At 50.5% G+C, this 18,254-nt stretch overlaps 1 protein-coding gene across 9 annotated transcripts in view; it reads right to left on the reverse strand.

The window, feature by feature from the left end:
• CABIN1 (calcineurin binding protein 1) overlaps nt 1-18,254 on the reverse strand; it is a 146,216-nt gene that overhangs the window by 113,458 nt on the left and 14,504 nt on the right. For 6 of the 9 annotated variants that reach the window (XM_029922558.1, XM_029922561.1, XM_029922563.1 and 3 more), the window contains 10 exons: nt 17,793-17,885; nt 16,423-16,536; nt 13,535-13,669; nt 12,470-12,650; nt 8,609-8,738; nt 7,055-7,204; nt 5,024-5,310; nt 3,754-3,940; nt 790-926; nt 37-254 (listed from right to left, as the gene is read on the reverse strand). In XM_029922558.1, coding sequence (XP_029778418.1) covers nt 37-254; nt 790-926; nt 3,754-3,940; nt 5,024-5,310; nt 7,055-7,204; nt 8,609-8,738; nt 12,470-12,650; nt 13,535-13,669; nt 16,423-16,536; nt 17,793-17,885 — 1,632 coding nt within the window. Of the gene's footprint in view, nt 1-36; nt 255-789; nt 927-3,753; nt 3,948-5,023; nt 5,311-7,054; nt 7,205-8,608; nt 8,739-12,469; nt 12,651-13,534; nt 13,670-16,422; nt 16,537-17,792; nt 17,886-18,254 lie in introns of those variants that run through there. The other 3 variants (XM_029922562.1, XM_029922559.1, XM_029922564.1) reach the window with 2 other exon arrangements.

Raw genomic sequence — 18,254 nt, forward strand, 5'->3', positions numbered from 1 at the left:
GACGCTAGCCCTCAAGAAGCCACCGGCCCACCTGACCTTGATGTGCTTGTTGCTGCAGTCCCTGAGCAGTGGGTTGGGCAGGCTGGTGCTGTGCCTCCTCCAGCTGTGATAGATGCTGAGTACAACCTCTGCCAGGCCTGGCGGCCACCTCAGCAGGAACTTATGGCCCATGCTCTTCAGGTAGCGCATCATCAGCTCCAAGATGCCCCCATTGGTCAGGTTTTCCAGCAGGAATGCATGCACATCCTGCTTCTCTGCCCAGGGAGGGAGAAACAACTGACTTGAATGAAGGACCTTCCATGCCAGGGTCTTCCATTTTCTTTGGGAGATGAGGGGCAGGGGCAGGGCAGGGGCAGAGGCAGGAGAGCATCTACGTCCTCCTGCACAGTGGTGCTGAGGCCAGGCTGCTGGGCCCCAACCCTGGCTCCAGCCCTCACCAGCTATGAGCAAGCCTCTCTGAACCTCCAGGTCTGAGGTGGGTATCAAAGGGCCAACCTCCATGCATTGCCTCACAATGTGCCCTCAACAGTTGTGTCTCATGCATTTGACTTGCAAAGCCATACCCCTGGCTTCAGCCTGAAGCACATGTTCTTCAGGGAACATAGTCAAGTTTCGTTTCATTTCATTTCATTTCAACAGACCTCCCAGCTGACCACGGAGCTCAGGCCCAAGACAAATCCAGGCAAACCCTTGACCATATTTTATCCCAGAACCATTCTCCCAGGACAAAACCTAAGCAGGCTGTAGGATAATGGGAGGAAGAATTCCCACAAGTTACTAGATTCCTACCAGATTCCATGAACGTAGCTGAGTCAAATGATAGTCTATGAGGTCCAATGTTTGGGAAACTTTGCAGTTTGGCTTCTGACTGGACTTCATAGGTATTAAAGGGGTCATCTTCTTCCTCCGGGTCCAGCTTTCTTAGCCTGCATGGAACACATCAAAATCACAAAAGCCACACCACACCACACATTCTGACACAAGCACGTGAATTCTTCCAAAGAGAGAAAGTAAAACTGAGCGAGAGGGATGCCAATAGGCGAGCGGCAGGATCCAGAACCCAGGCCTCCACAAGGCTCTGCCTCTCTCCAGGCCCTTGTGAGCTGGCATCTAGTCTATACCCTCACTCATCCATTCATCCCACCAACAAGACTTGTGGATTCCTAATGGAATGGTGACCAGGCATGTGCCAGCCACTGGAATTCAGCTGTTAGTATGGCAAACCCTGCCCACAGTAAGCTTACCTCCTGATGGGAGAGACAGACAATAAACAGAAACACAAAAACAACCCAACATGTGGACCAACCACCAGAGAGTGCTTAAAACAGAGTCACAGGGGCCCTCCTTTAGAGAGCTGAATCAGAAAGGCCGCCCAGAGAGGGTAATGTCTATGTGAACAATGGAAGAGGAGAAGGAGCTGGCCCTGCAAAGAAGCAGGACAGGTACAGAGGCACAGGCCAGAAGAACACCAGGTGTATGTTCTAAGACCTGAGAGGAGCCCAGCTAGCAAGGTTAAAGCGGGTGAGTGGCGTATGGGGGCATGGAGAACCCTTCTGAGCTTGGTCCCTCCATGGCTCTTCACAAAGCCTTGGGCCTGGGAAGGATCGTTCTTTCAGCACCTCCCAACGACCACGTTTTGGCCATCCATGTAGCTTCCCCTCGACCAAACAACCCTGCAGCATAAACACATAAACCAGGGCACTCTTTGGTCACTTCCTCCATTCATGGCACACACACCCTCCGAGTGGCTCCCACAGGCAAACTGTCATTTTGTTCTTGCCTGACCATTTGAAGAGGCAGACATGGAAAACAACAATCAAAATAAAGATAAAGAAGTCAGAAACCATTCCACATAGGGAGGCCAAGAAGGTTGCATGGCTCTCTCAGGGTGTAGAGCATGTGACACTTGATCTTAGGGTTGTAAGTTTGAGCCCCACATTGGGTGAAGAGATTACTTAAAAAAATTTTTTTTAATGTTTATTTTTGAGACTGAGGGTCAGCACAAGCAGGGAATGGGCAGAGAGAGAGAGAGACAGAGAATCTAAAGCAGGCTCCAGGCTCTGAGCTGTCAGCCTAGAGCCTGACACAGGACTCCACCCCACAAACCACGAGATCATGACCTGAGCCAAAGTCAGATGCTTAAACAACTGAGCCCACAAAACGGGCCTAAACAAAGTTGGATGCTTAAGCTCAGATGCCCATAAAAAAAATTTTTTTAATCTAAAAAAAAAAAAAAAAAGACAAGACCCTTTCAGCAGGGCTGAGGGCGGACCCCTTGGCATCGTCAGCCACAGCCCCATCCTGCAGCTCTCCTGATGGGAGATCTGCTCCTGGCCCTAACTCTGAGGAGGGATTTATCAGAGAACACCAATCACATCCTCTACTTAGAGAGAACAACCCTGATTTCCAAGCACTTCACTTCCACCTCCAAAAGAAAGGCAACAAATGAGGAAAATTGGGAATCTTGTTGTAAAATGGATTCACAATCCACCTAAAGCTTTTGGCTCCTCCTGCACTTGGATGTTGTCACCCCTGAAAATAAACTGTCAGGGGCCAAATCACCAGCCTACGACTCCTGGTTAAAGATGCATACTGGGGGGTGCCTGAGTGGCTCAGTCAGTTGAGCATCCGACTCGATTTCAGCTCAGGTCATGATCCCAGTGTCATGGGATCAAGCCCTGTGACAGGCTGAACATGGAGCTTGCTTAAGATTCTCTCTCTCTCTCTCTCTCTCTCTCTCTCTCTCTCTCTCTCATCCTCTGCCCCTCTCCCTTACTCAAGCTCTCTTCCTTAAATTAACTAATTAATTAATTAAAAGATGCATGTTAAATACATACAGCTACCTCCCAAACTCTATTCCAGTACCGGTGAAGGGATAAAAAGGCATGAACTCACAAAGACACAGGGGATAAAAGGAAGCCTCAGCAGACAAGGACCGTGCCCACCAAATGTCAGATGGCAGCAAGATGATGAAGCAGCACAACCAGAACTGCTCTCTCCGCTCAGCTAAGGGCAAGGGAGGAGGCATCAGGAAGTCCACCTACTGGCACCATAAACAAAGGTGCCCAGGATGGCTCACGAATCGAGGGCCCTAGAGCCTCTAGAGGAGGCGGGGAGACAAGGACAAAAAGCAAGAGGCCTGGTGAAAACAGGCTTAAGGAACATTGGAGCCCAGGCCCCCCCCAACTTGGAACAGCCTGGGCACTTCTCCTCCCACGAGGCTTCTCTTAGAACACCAGAAACCGGTGAAAGCAAGAGGATTTACAAGCCTGTCCTCCTCCTCCTCAGAATGAGGGAATTCCTGCTGAGCCTGGAGAAACCAAGCACAGCTACTCTTCCCAACAGCGGAATGGGTGCTCCCTTCCGTGGGGTTGCCCAGAGTCTGCACCCAAGAAGCAGTAGCCCTAGGCCTCCCAGCAAGTGGGTGTCTGTTCGTGCATGAGGACATGAGCGGGTGGCCTCCAGCTCGGTGATCCATCCATCTCCCAAGGGCCCAGGGAGCATGTGGTCCTCCAAAAGATGTGCACGTCATGGTTCCTGCCTTCAGGAAGCTCAGAGGGAAGAGCAGTGAGAAAAACCCAAGACCCCTGCCAGTGACATGTGTGCTTTGGCTATTGGCACAGATGTTACGGGAAAACAAAGGAGGTGCCCAGGGGAGAGGGTAGCAATGGAAGGAAAAACTTGCTTGGTGGCAAACGCTGCAGGCTTATATGTTTGCTTATTTTTGCAAATGAGAAAACGTCTACTTGGTACCTAGATGGCAAGAACTTCATCAGAAGCTCCTGGAAGTCTACTTTCTCTTCTTTCTTGCACTTGGTGTTTCGTACACGGGCAGACCGTCGCTTTGCCGTCTCTCCACTCTCTTCTGCAATCTTCTTCCGTTTTACTCCTTTCTTGGATTTATCTCCCCCAGAAACATCACCTTCACAAAGAGTGCAAACTGAAATCTTATAAGGGGCAGAGGTAAGAAAGTGCACCAAAGAGGCACAACAGTGCCCCTAATTTTCTAATTCTACCAGTGTGTTCCATCTTTATTTCTGACATTCAAGTAACTGCTCATCTTTCAACAAGAGTCCTGAATAAAATTAATTTCAAACTCAAAATACTTAACTCACACCTTGCTTGAAATCACAGAACCCACAAGAGAGATCTCAAGATTATCCTCCACAGCTCCAGAACACCAGGGTCTCAAACACGCCCTATTCCTGCCCTGCAACCCCCCCCCCCCGCAACCCTGCGCCGGCGGGCTGGCTGGAGGAGTCGCTGGTGACTAAGTGGATACGCCTGGGACATCACAGAGCAAATAGCAACAACGCGGACTCTGCCCACCGCCCAGGACCTTCTAAACACCCAATGATAGGACATGAGCAAGAGAATCATGTGAATTATATACAGAGAGCAGAGGAGTGTCATGTATGATTAAACAAAAAAGAATCAACATACATGTTCATTCAGAAACTCCTTTAACTACCAGATATTCTTTTTGTCAGGTACACAGAAATCAAGAAAAAATTTGGAATTTCTGAAACTTTTTTTATAACTTCATTGATATTGATAATAAATAATCAATAAAACCATTTAAAAAATATTCCCATAGTGGTAACTTTGCTGACTTGTTTTTAAAGTCAAAAGCCTCAGAGTCAGTGCACCGCAGTGCCCCAGGCCATGGCACATGGCCAGCCGCAGAGGAGAACCAGCAGAGGGACCTGCCAGCACACACGTCATGCGTGGGAAGAGCAACCTGTATGCCAGGCTACCAGCCAGGCGTTCGGCAGTCCCAAGAAGCTGCGCCCCTGAGCTCAGACCCCTCTCCTCGGGGGCTTCAGTGCTGAAGCTGCCCCTGACAAGCAGCGGCCCTGTGAGCAGGCTGAGTACCTCCTGCAGAGCCAGCGGCTCTCACTTAACCGTTGGGCGGGGAGCAGGAGCAAGACCCATCTCTCTGGGGAGGCCAGGGCACCGCCACACTCACTCCTGCCCAGCAAGTGGGGCCTCCCCAGAAGCTGAGCCCAGCCGGCATCCTCACCTGCAGGGACGCCAGTCTCCAGCAGGCTGGGACTGTGCAGTGGGAAGCTGGCTGCGGCCACAGGGGCATAGGAGAGCACAGGTTCTGCCACAGTCACAGCTGGGTTGGCAGTGACAGGGCTTGGTTGGATCACGCTGACAGGTGCCACCACCACAGAAGACACCAGAGGCTGGCTGGGGTCCTGGTAGTCGGACAGGTCGATCCTCTTGCCAAGGCTGGGCCGCAAGGGCTCACAGGTGGTGAGGTGGTTGTACATGGCCAGCAAACTCTCTCCAAGACACTTCCAGCTGCAAGAAGAGGGTCACCACACCTGGTCAGCACCCATTATCAGGTGCGCCAAGCCCACATGTGGAGAGGCGGCAGAGCTGGCCCCACGACTGCCATCTCTGTGAGGGCAGGCAGGGTGCTCATGGTTCTGTTGTCACCATTACTGACGAAATCCTGAGTCCAATACCACTGAGGTGAAGCCGACCAGATGGTGTTATTTTAAACCCCCCCCACACACCCCTCCCAGAGAGAGAACCTCTGCATTCTTCCTCTAATAACCCAGTCCTGGACTTCAGTACCAAGCACTGTGTCCTCCAGCCAAGCCCCCCTCCCGCACGCTTCCACTTGGCCTTCCCCCTGCATGAAGACAGCCTGCACACCCCTTCACAGCTGCTCTTCTCTAGTCGCATCGCCAGGATCCTCTCCAGCCTTCTCAGGCCTTCCTCTCTTTCACTGTAACAGGGAGGCACCCGGGGCCCTTCCCAAAGTCCTGAACCCGTTGGCTGGGGAGCCCACACTCAGACAGGATGGGGCTCCTGCCCTGGCTGAAAAAATAATGGGAAGGCCATCTGACAAGATGGCAGAACAGCTCCAAATTTCCAATGTCTCAGGGCCGGGCGGGAAGACATTCCTGGGAAACTCAACATGTGGAAAAACCAGCAGTCATACCATGGACCGAAAGCTAGGCCCCCCACCCCCCCGAGCGTGGGTAGGGTCCTGGCTCTGTACTGGCCACAGCTGCCATTATCACAACAACCCACAAGAGAGGATTGCTCAGGGTGCCTGGGTGGCTCAGTCGGTTAAGTATCCAGCTTTGGCTCAGGTCATGATCTCACGGTTCGTGGGTTCGAGCCATGCATCAGGCTCTGTGCTGACCGCTAGCTCAGAGCCTGGAGCCTGCTTCAGATTCTGTGTCTCCCTCTCTCTCTGACCCTCCCCTGCTCACGCTCTTTCTCTCTTAAAAATAAATAAACATTTAAAAAAATTTTTTTAAAAAGAGAGAGGGTTGCTCTCCTGTTTTTAGGGAGTGGCGTGTAGCATCCCAGGGTCGCCCACTTAGGTGTGCCAGGACCAGCCCCAGGCCTGCCTGATCCAGAGCAGGAGCTGCAGACCACTACGTGACAATGCCTCTGGGCAGAAGAACACTGCTGTCAAAGCATACTGTATTTAAAGATCGGAGATTCTATGTCAAAATTTTAAAAACAAAACTGCACACCAGATTTCACTAAGAGGCCAAATGACCCCAACTCTGGGACGCTGCCAATACCAGTTTTCTCTTCCCTGGGGACCTCTCATACACTGTGGGATTCACAAAGGCCATGCTGAGGCCCATCCTCCAGTGCATCCCACATAGCCCTTGAGGGAGAGCATGGGGTCAAGAGCCACAGAATCCACACCTGGGACCAACTCCAGACTCTCCATTCACCACTTCACTGCTCTGAATCCAGTTTCCTCCTGTCCAGTGCTTGGCAAATGTTAGTTTCATTTTCCCCTCTGGGAAGGGCAGACTGAGAGGGGGTTTACAGGGACATGCCGATGGCTGGCATCAAGAATGGCAAGAGCAAAGAGAGACCTGGACGAGGCATACTTGTGAGACCTGGTCTGCTTCTTGACAGCCAGTAAGTTAAGTGCACAACGCTAACATCTGTCCAACATGCACCCAGCTCCCACTCACACCATCAGCACAGGGTCAGGTCTCGGGGCCTCTCCCTCCTGCGCAGGGTCCATCGGCCAACCCAGCAACCCGAGACCCGGATGACCTACGTGAAGAAGGGGATGGGCTGCACCAGCTTCAAGTCTGGCTCCTTCTCCCGCATGGTCAGCGCTTGCCTCTTCTTCCGCAGCCCCAGGGCCTCCTCTACAATGGCCTGCGTCTCAGCTGCACTCACTGACACATCATGGATTGACATGTCACTAAAACCGTGTGAGACAGAGAGAAATTACAATGTTACAAACTAGAGCCAAGGCTGAAATTTTACAGACAGGGATGCAGTTAAGCTAATACGCTTTAATCTGTATTCATTCTTCCTACAAATAAAATAACCCCTGGAGTCTGGCCTCTAAGGGCAGTAATTAAGCATTCTTAATACCCACATACAATAGAAGTGACTAATACCCTTTGTTCCTTCTACAATTCAAAATCGAGCAAAGGGTTTTCATATATATTAACAGTATCACAGTAATGTCAGCAAAGCCACAGAAAAATATAACCTTGCTCTCAATTATTTACAGAGAATTTGAAAAGAACTTTCCCATCCTGCCCAGTCCAAAAAAGTCATCAGACCACCTAAGCTCACCAACGTCCCCGGTATATCCCAACTACAGAAAGGCTGGGGGCTCTGAGGCCTTAGGTGCCCTCACACAGACACACCTGCACCTGAGGTGGCCCAGCAGTACCTGGCCTCCTGCCCAGGCTGTCCTGATGCCTCTCAGCAGGACTCCACCACAATGTCCCCTGCTTATGGATTTATTTTTCCATTTTATCTCTCTCCAAAGATGGTTAATACCACCAGGAGAGATATGAACAAGTATAATCGTACAAGGGACAGAGATAAATAACCACCACCAGCTGAGTTCCAGGGACCAAGGACCAGAGGACAGAGAAGACGGTTCATCTGGAGGGTTGGGGGAAGGAGGCAGCCAGAGTTTGGAAAGCTGCCCAAACTGGGAGCTGGAACACAAAGAAGGAGCAATGGCACAACAGGTGGAGAGGCGGAAACATGGCCTTCCAGATGAGAGCACAAGGGTGCAGGGCACAGGGAAAAGACAGTGCACAACGGGGCCCGGCCTGGAATCTGTTGGGGACCTAGGGCACTCTTCTCCTTAGGGAGGGAGAAGCAGGAAGCAAGGAAAAGAACCAAGGAGATCAGACTATAAAGGACGACCTCCTAGGTGATGTACGGAGCATGTGCTTTGTCCTGGAGGCAAGGCAGGGGTGGCACAGGGTCAAGGTCCTTTCTGGGACACTAAACATGGGAATCACTGGGAGCAGAGCCCTAGAAAGGAAAATGGCAAGAAGGCAAGGTGGACAGCAGACTACTGTAAACAGCTGATGAATGCCAAGAGCCAGCAGGGCAGTAGGGAAGGAAGGCAGCAGAGAGCCAAGGAGGCACCACCACAATTAAGCATACAGGCGAGTAACAAGCAAGGCAGGATCAAAGCCAGGTGAGGGGGTAGAGCGGGGAATGGAGTGCAGAGGCTCATCTGCCAGGAGTCAGGACCTGAGAGTAGGAGGTGCACACGCCTCCTGATACCCAGCAACCACACATTGTTGGGGGAAAGGGGTGCAGAACCAGCACAGGAAGTGGCAGGACCCACCATTTAAGGAACATTCGGAGTGAGTCCTTCCGGAGACAAGGCTGTTCTTCGAAGATCTTTTCCTTGAGAACCAGTCCTTTGCTGTACCGGCAGTCCTTCTCCAAAGCTTTGCAGATGAAGTAGAGACACGCTGGCAGATAAAGAAACAATATGAGCTTGCACCCCAAACCTCTGGCCTTGCCAGTTAACACTAAGAAAACATCCCTGCCCTGGAATGGAAATAATGATGGTAAATACTAACGAGATACCACTTACCTAATTCAATCCGGAAAGATCCTGAAAATACTACCTCCCACAGTGGATGAGGCAAACCCAAGTGCTGCTGTGGGAGACAGGCTGTATGACCTTCCGGAGAACCGGGGATGTTATACACCGACCCTCGGCTCAGCAATCCACCTATAGGAACTACTGCAAACACCTACAGACCCACGGTCATCGGCTGTTGGCTAACTGGAAATCGGCCTTCAAAAAACCAGGAAACCCTCAGTGCCTCCCCAAGGAGCCTAGCTAAGGAAGGCTTCCCCAGCCCACACACTGGGCTGCTGAGCAGCCGCCGTACAGACGGTCGAGGGTGTGCTCACTGACCAGAGGGAAGGCCACAGGACAGCACGGGGAGAAGGCATGAAACCATATAGGCCACGCGGGGTGACGCCATTTGCATACATGAAACTGGTTTCTGTTCCTTCTGTTTATCTGTATTTTCCAATTTTTCTCCTTTCCTTTTTCTTTTCTTTAAGCTCTTCTTACCAAAAATAGCTATTGCCTGCAAGTAAATATGTGTACATCATTCATGTCAATGAGCCTCCTGAAATCAAAGATCTGGAAAGCCTGTGCCTTCTCCAGCTCATCCAGGAGTGGAGACAGTAATAGGCAAAGCAACTTAGAGACAAAATGGGATGGTGAGCAATCACGAAGCAGAGCTGCGATGTAAACAAGGAAAGTCATTTGTATCTGTAAGTGGGAAGAGCCGGACAGACGGACTGCCAAGAGTCCCCAGCAGGCTCAGTGCCGCAGGCCTCACCTGTGAACACACGGGGAAACGGCACAGTGCAGCCACGTGCCAGCTCTGCTTTTGCTGGGCACTTGGACCACCACTGTGCTCTGCTCAGTTCTGGGGTCTGAGTGTAGATGGAGCACAAGCCACTCCTCTCAAGAATAACCAGACAAAGAAGGAGCCAGGACTAAGGAGGAAGGAAAGGTAGAGCTGGGGTAGAGATGTGGGCATGGGAGCTTTGAGAGGGAGAAGGAAGTGGTGTCCTCGTAGAGAGTCATGGGAAGAGAGAGCAGAGCCTGGTCACAAAACTCCATGGGTACCACACTGCTGCAAGGCACACGAAGGTTGTGCAATCTGTGAGCTGGGAGGGCCTGGGTAGTTCCAACACAGCCCAGCAAGCAGTTGACTGAACAGCTGCATAGATGGTCCACAGGTCCCTGCCCCCCACAAACAAGAACACGGTCTCTCTGGGACCTCAGTGGGACACAAGAGTGGCCACAGACACCCAGAGAGAAGACCAAGGAGGCCCTGAGCACTTGATGATGCTGGCTCTTGGCTAGCATTTTGGCTGTAGTAAAGCTCACCGCACTAGCTACAGGATACCAATGTTCCCACAGAGGGAAGGCCTGGGAGGTCCCAAGGGAACAAGAGGTGGTCAGCAGGCATCAACCCCAAGCACCCTGCCTCCTCATCTCAAGTGGGTCAAGGGCTGCTGGGAGTTAATTTAACGTGCTGCTTTACTCCGGGGTTTAAATGAGCATCAGGTCAAGCAGGGCAGGGCTCTCCCTGACAGTGCACCATTTAGTTCCCCAGGCCTGTTTTCCCCGAGGGATGTAAGTTTACCATGTACATCTTCTCTTACCACGAGAGAGGGGTACAAAGAACTAAACCAGGTGGCCAGGGAAAGGAAGGCAGAACACAAGTCTGTCTACCTCAAGGTGGCCCCCAAGCTGCCAGAAAAGCTTCCAAGAGGAGCCTAAACACCCCTGCAAGAAGCTGTGAGGGTCCAAAGGGTGCTGGCGGGGGGCAGGGGGGAGGTAAAAACTGCAGCAATCAACAGAACAAGGGCTATGACCACCAGCGGATGCACACAAGAACATTCCCAGCAGTGAAATGCAAAAATCCAACTCTGGAAAAGACCCAATGGCAAGCACAGAGTGGTCAAATTGTGTACACGCATAACAAATGGCAGGGCAATAAAAATGCCCTAGCGATTGCCTGGGTGGGCTCATGGACAGGAAGACCACGGCCAAAGGAGCCAGGCTGAGAAGAGTACACACCACCACTTGACACCACACAGAGGAGGCTCGGTGACAAGCAGAGCTCATCTCTGGTGAGTGACAAAAGGAAGAAATCAAGATCACCTCCAGGTGGTAATGACTGGAATGGGACCCAAAGCAGCCTGCCTTTTGGGGCTCTAGAAACAATCTGCATCTTGATTTGTGTTATGTATACACATTGTACACTGTGTGTGTGTGTGTGTGTGTGTGTGTGTGTGTGTGTGCGCGCACACACACACACACAGGCGTTACCTCAATGAAAGAGCTTTAAAAAGTGGTTGCGAAGAGCCAAAGGTAGGCAATGGAGAGCAGGGCCTAGTGCTTCTCAAAATACTCCACACTATTTGTCTTTAAAAAAGGGAAAGGAGGGGCGCCTGGGCAGCTTAGTTTGTTAAGTATCCAACTTTGGCTCATGTCATGATCTTGCAATTTGTGGGTTCAAGCCCTGTGTCAGGCTCTGTGCTGACAGCTCAGAGCCTGGAGCCTCCTTCAGAGTCTGTGTCTCCCCCTCTCATTGCCCCTCCCCTGCTCATGCTCTGTCTCTCAAAAACAAAAGTTTAAAAATATTTTTTTTTTAAAGGGAAGGGAAAGGGCGCGTGGGTGGCTCAGTTGGTTAAGCAACTGGCTATGGCTCAGGTCATGATCTAACAGTTTATGGTTTCGAGCCCCGCGTCGGGCTCTGTGCTAACAGCTCACAGCCTGGAGCCTGCTTCAGATTCTGTGTCACACCCTCTCTCTGTCCCTCCCCAGATCGCACTCTCACTCTAAAATAAATAAACATTAAAAAAAGGGGAGGTGGGGAGGAAAAGGCCTCTGCCAGTCTTCCAGGCATAAACCTTCAGAATGATAACAAGAGCTCATTGGCATGTCCGTCCTAAAAAGAATAATGGCTTAGCCAGGTATAGAGCACCTTCACACACGGGACCAGCCTGCAGCATACACAGTCAGCTCACAGAGCCCTGGGCTCCCAACTGCACTCAGCCCTGCTCTGAGCACTCTTGGAGAGCCTCCTTCCGCTCTGGCCTCAGAGGACACCCAGAGGAGGTTAACTTCCAGGACAACGAATCAGTGCCTGCCTCAGGACCAGCCCATGCGAGGGACAGAGGTGTTCTCTGCCGAGCAGATGGCAATGCTAGAGCCAAGGAGCTAAGCAACTGGAGGGCAGACTCGGGTTCCACCTGGCAGAGACCTTTCCAGTAGCCCTGCTACTCTGCAGAGGAAGAGACTGCCTCTAGAGGTAGTGAGGTCCCCAGCACCAGAAGGAGTCCAGCTGCAGCTGCTAGGCCCTCTGTCGGCAAGTTATAGAAAGAGGTTCTGGCATAGGACAGGACAACGCAGGGGTAAAATGAGATAACCAAAGGAAAAGCCACCCAGAGAACATGCTACCTACTACTACACTACTCTCGATAAATCTCATTTGAGTAAGAAAGACATGAAATAAACCAGAAATGCAAAGTCATCTCCCTTTCCTGACAGTCGGGCAGAAAGCCCTTCAGTGTTAACCTGGTCTCCAACTTACCCAAGCTGCCCGCCCTCCTGTCCCAAAAACACAAGCACATGAGAGAAAGCCATCAAAGCCTGACTCACTTGTGTAATCACTGAGGGTGTACAGGACAGTGATGAGGTTGTCCAAGCAGGGCCAGTGGTCAGGATTGCACCGCAGTCCTTCCTCAAAAGCATGGCGAGCCAGGGGGACCCGGATGAGCCTCAGGGCCACGTGTCCGATTTTATACCAGAGGTTGACATCCGTGGAGTCCAGCATGACCGCCTAGAAGCAGCACAGACAGAGGGCACACACATTCAGTCGGCTCTCTTGCTGAACAGGCACATAGGGGATGGGAGGGACACAGCATTGGTCCAACCACTCCAACTACCCAGAAAAAATGGCAAACACAAGGTACATGAACCAATTTATCAAATTCAGAACACTTTCTTGTCATTTGGTCTCTCTGAACATCTATATTCCTTACATATCTGATAGATAAAAGAAGTGAAAGTACCATTAAAATAGGGGATCTGTGGGGTATTTCTGTGAGATTTAAAATTTTTAATTTAATTTTAAATTGTGGGATTCTATAAAGATTATAGGCTACAAAGACAGACCTCAGTTCACATCCCTGGTTCTACACTGACTAGCAAAGTGATCTCGAGCCTCAGTCCCCTCAACACTAAAATGAAGATAAAGACACTGTCCTGCAAGATGGTGCAGGGTTAGCGCACGCATGGAAAGCCATTCTCGTGGTGTAGGACATATGGGAGGTGCCCACAGAGACGGTGACGGTAACACAGACATTGTGGCGACACTGCTATGAGCAGGGTACCAGCGGGCAGGCTGTGTTCTCAGAACTGTGTATGTACCAATTCGTTTCATTTTCATGACCACCCTCTTTCTCACTATGCCCGCCACGCTGGTGTGAACCTGGAGGCCGGGAGAGTAAGCACACACTCCCTGAGTGGCAGAGGACGAAGGCACATGCGGCCCCTGCTCTCTCCGAACTCGCAGTTACTCCCCACTGACGAAGGTCTCAGGCACCACAGCTCAGCGACGCGCCACCACGAGTTCTTCTTTTTAGCCAACAAGACCACAGCCTCACCCCCTCCCCCAAGAGCTTTCAAAATCCCTGAGGGAGCTGAGCATTGCCAAAACCACACCTCCAAGTAGAATTCCATGGCTGTCTCCAGGTCCTCTCGCTGGGCTGCCAGCTGGGCCAGGTTCTTATATGTGGAGTATTTTAGCATCAGCCCAGGGTGCTTCAGCCCTTCTTTCTCATCACCAGATGACACTGCCTATGAACAAAAACAGAGGTCAAGAAGGGACACCTAGGCCCTGAAGCCTCAGCAGGCAGTCAGCAGGATACCTGGCTTCCGGGCTGGTCTCTGCCGCAGGCCCTTGGTCCAGTCCGGCCACCCTCCATTGGAAAATGAAAGCATTACACTAGATGTTCTTGGGGGGACTCCTCCAGCTCCAAGGAGACAGAGAAGAAAGGTCAGAGCACCACAAGGCAGTTTGCAGACAGTGTGGGTGCCAAAAGAGACAGAGGGAACCCTCCCCATGGCTACAGCCATGCCTTAAAGGTCAAGCCTGGAGCCCACAGCTCCCCCACACCAGGCCTGCAGGGCAGGGACAGGGCATGAGGACACTACTGAGGGGCAGCAGCAGGATCTGGAGGTGCCCAGGCAGCCAACTTACACATCCCTCCACATTTCGCAGCAGGAAGACTACCGAATTAGGAGTCAGGAGGCTAAGTTCCCAACTCTGTAATCATCACATAAGACTGTGGATATGTTACTTTACCTAAAAAGTTAGTGCCCCAAGGCCTCTGTATTAAGGACAGTAAATCCTACTCTAAGTATCAAAAGTACAAGTGAGTCAGAACATAAAGATTGTAAACATGATTTATACAGAAAGTTATTTCACTACAGCTCTTATGAAAACTCTTTAAAACACTACAACTTCTAAGACATCCCTGATGAGGAAAACTACCACTCTAACCATGGGACAAGGAGTAAAACATTTTCTAACAGAATGACTCGGTGTCACAATAAAATTCTTTCCAGGGGCGGGTCTGTATCCCAGCCTTGTCCTGGGAAAGGTCACCTCCACACATCATTCTTCATGGTCAGAACAGATGAGACTTGAGGACATGCACACTTCAGGACACACCCCTTGACTAATCCCAAGAAATCTACCCTAGCACTCTTAAGGAATCTCAACAAGAAGACTGACAGGTTCAAATGAGGCTTCATTCACAATCCTGTCATCTGGCTTATGCTGCAGAAAGATGCCCAACGACAGGCTGACCAAGGCTGGACACCAGGTACCTTTGCCCTCCAGGTACAGAACTGTCCAAAAGCCCTTGTACGGAGGCCGTGTGAGTCTACCCTGGAGACTAGACAGTAAGTAGCACATCCAGACAGAGCAGAAGCTCTCACCACTGACCTCTACCTCACTAGCTGGACTCAGCATCATTCCCCATCCTCCGTGACACGCAGGCTGATGCCACCAGAGACAAAGGGCTAGCCCCAACAAGCGTCCGCCAATAAGTGCACCAACTAAGCTGTCTGCTGCTTAGGATTCAGCTGTGTTCCATGACCTGTTTATGCCAAGTGTTTGTGCTACTGTAACTACATAATTTAGTTTAATATTAGGTACACCAATGCCAGATGAATGTGAAAACAAACTTTTCTGTACATTTTCTGTACTTTTCAATTGTTTATGATGACCATCTTTTACTTTTATAAGCCAGGGAGGAGGGTGCTACCGCAGTCTTTGAAGACAAACTGATATACACAGAGGTGGACATACCCAGGGCTCCAAGGCCGATCTGGCCAGCACCCTTCTGCCTTGGTGCTATGCTCACCTGCTCATACCTCTGAGGCCCACTCTTCTGTGGTCCGAGGGCAGACTCACTCCTGAAACATTCGTAGCCCCTGGCCCATGGCTGAAGTTCAGTACAGTGGAATAAAGTCATTTTCACCTCTGGGCCCTCACTCGCTTCCTACTAACAGGGGAGGTGCGGATCAAAATTCCCATAGCCCTAATTCTAAGACACTATAACCAGCACTGAAGATTCTTGACAAGCTATCCAATTAGGAACATGAACAGATACCTTGAGTAAGAGAAGGGATAGACTCCTCATACTGACAATTAGAACTGTTAGCATTTTGCCTCATCAGTGGTAGAAACTATCCAGGGGTAGGGGCTGAGACGCAAGTGTTTGTCTTCCTAGAGGTCTAGGAGACTGCTCAACTAAAGGACCGTGTTCCAGAAAGTGTCCGTGGATGGCGTCTGTCTGCTTCCTTATTGCATGTCTCTGTGTTTGGTGTCTGGTTACTTGAAAACAAAAGCCTTTCTTCCGAATGAAATATGATTCTTCTTAAATCAAGTTTAAGTTGCAACTCATTTTCAAACCTCCAGGCAGCATCTCCATGACCCAGTCAGCTCAGGTTTAACTCACTTACCATTAGCATGGCCCCAAGGCTGTATCCGCGTCCTGCCCTGCCTTTCCCCACCTACCAGACCCTGTGTCCTCAGAGCGCCTCTGCGCTGCTCTCCCAGCCCTTCTCTCCAACTATGTTTTTCAAAAGCCCATGGAACACCTATGCAGGCTTTCTGAGCTCATGGGCTAGCGCCCAAACGGTATTTGCCAAAATATGTTGCCAACAGGATCATTAAGTATCAGAAAACCACAGGTTCCAATCCTGGCTCTAATAACTCACTAGTTGGATGGCTTTGAGCTATCAACACTTCACTAAGCCTCCATTGCCATAACTGTAAAATGGGGACAATTGCCCCCACCAACCTGGCAGAGAAGTAATGTAATGTAATAAAACAGCCAACAAAGAGTTCTTACTATGCACCAAGAGCCACTCTATGTGCTTCACTGAATTCACTCAACCTTCACGGCAACCCAAGGAGGCGGACACTCTACACGTGAGAAAGCTGGGGGCCAGAGAGGGGAAGTAGGATGTCCAAGGTTGCCCAAGCAAGAAGTGGGAGAACAGAGGGCACGCCCACCACCTGGCCTGTGGCGCCTCACCTCTCGCAGCAGGCGTGCCTCCAGGAGCTCATGGTAGGCCTTGGCGGACTCCTCAAACCGGTCGTGTTTCTGGAGATCCAGGGCCTTGTGATACAAGGCAAAAGCCTCTGCTTCCTATGAACCAAGATAAGAGATATTCTCACACAGCGTAAAGGTTTGTCATTTTTTAAGCCAAAAGTGTGCATAGGGGGACTACAGTCAAGGCCATGTTAACTGACAGCTGTAACCTCTGTGGTAGAAACAAGTCTAATACTCCAACCTCCCAGGAGCCCATCATTACGAGAACCTCTCAGGAGTCTCCAAGGAGACACGAGCAACACAAGCTCAAAAGAGTCTAAGGAACAGCAAAAAACAGACTGGCCCAGGGATACAGGGTCGCAAAAACGGCAAGGTTATAAACTCAGCTGGACCTTTCTGGGTGAAGCTGGAAGAGTGGCTGCACCAGCCATGATAACCCAGAGATTCCCAAAGAATATGGATGGTTTCCACTGTTTCCTCCCTGCCACTCTGCCCTACTCTGATCATCGCCCAGGGAGGGCGACAACCTCCTTCAGGACAGAGGGGCACTGGGCAGGCTGAGCTCCACTGACATCCCTTGAGGACCAGGGACAAAGGACTAGGAGACTTTTGAGAGGGCTCCAGACAGCCTTGGCTTCTCCTGTGAAAGAGGAGGCACATGTTTATTCCGGAGAAAGCCAAGACACCAAGAAGCGAACCACTGATATACTAAGGCAGGACACCGGGGGAGAGGTGGGTGGGTGGATGGAAGGAAAGAGGCAGGCTGATATGGAAGGAATGCCAGGCCTCATGGCAGAGAGGAAAGACCAAGAGTCCAGAGAGCTGAAGTTGAACCTAGTCCCGCCATTGACCTTCAGTGAGACACCATCGAGGCAGCTCCCGTCAAGGGCCTCCTCATGTTGGAAAGTGAGGGCAATATACCAAGAAACCTCAAAGCACCATTTACCATTAACATGCTGCCGTCCCTGGGGTGCAACTCCTGAAGCGTGCACAAAGAATGGGCTGCATGAAAGGCTAGCCCCAGCTGGGGAAGCAGGCCCAGGAGCTGCACCAGTCCAAACACTGATCACAGAATACAGAATTTCTCTTCAGTGTGCCCATCTCTAAGAGAAGCAGGTTCAACATGAGATGGAGAGCCGCTATCTTTCAAAATGGGATTTTCCTGTGAGATCCCATTAAGTCGCTTAAATGCATTCAAAATGAGGTACCACTTATGGAAACCAACCTGACAATAAACTATAAAAGAAAAAAATAATAATAACTTCCAAAATAAAAAAAATAATAAAATGAGGTACCACCTACAGAAATGAAAAGCCAGGTCTACCTGCAGAGGAAGACCATGGAATACATACCTGGGCCTCCTTGGTCTGTGTTTTGTGACTTTTAAAGCTTCCTTCATGATCATCCTCAACTGTAGAGCTGGCATTTAAGGCTGCAATTCGAATCTAAAAACAGGGATTTGAGGGAAGAAAAAAGTTGCTTTTGTGTTGTCACTTGTCTCTTTAACAACCTACAATGAATACAGCTGCTCTGGCACATCATCTCTTCTATCTCGAACAGCTATGGCCTTCTTAGGATGTAAGGAATGAACAACAAGTCATCATCAAGAACAAAAGTAAGGACCGGAACATGTCTGGGGGACCATAACAATCTATCTGAGGAGCATGTCTTGGGTACTGTCCATAAGGAACAGACTGGGGACACCCCAGCAATGGCCAGACACAATGGAAGATTCCAACAAAACATGCTAACTTGGTACCTTTCTTGCAACTGTGATAAAGCCCTGTAAGCCACTCCAACAGAAGGTCAAACAT

The sequence above is a fragment of the Suricata suricatta genome, chromosome 14 (assembly GCF_006229205.1).
Source record: "Suricata suricatta isolate VVHF042 chromosome 14, meerkat_22Aug2017_6uvM2_HiC, whole genome shotgun sequence".
Classification (NCBI taxonomy): Eukaryota; Metazoa; Chordata; class Mammalia; order Carnivora; family Herpestidae; genus Suricata; species Suricata suricatta.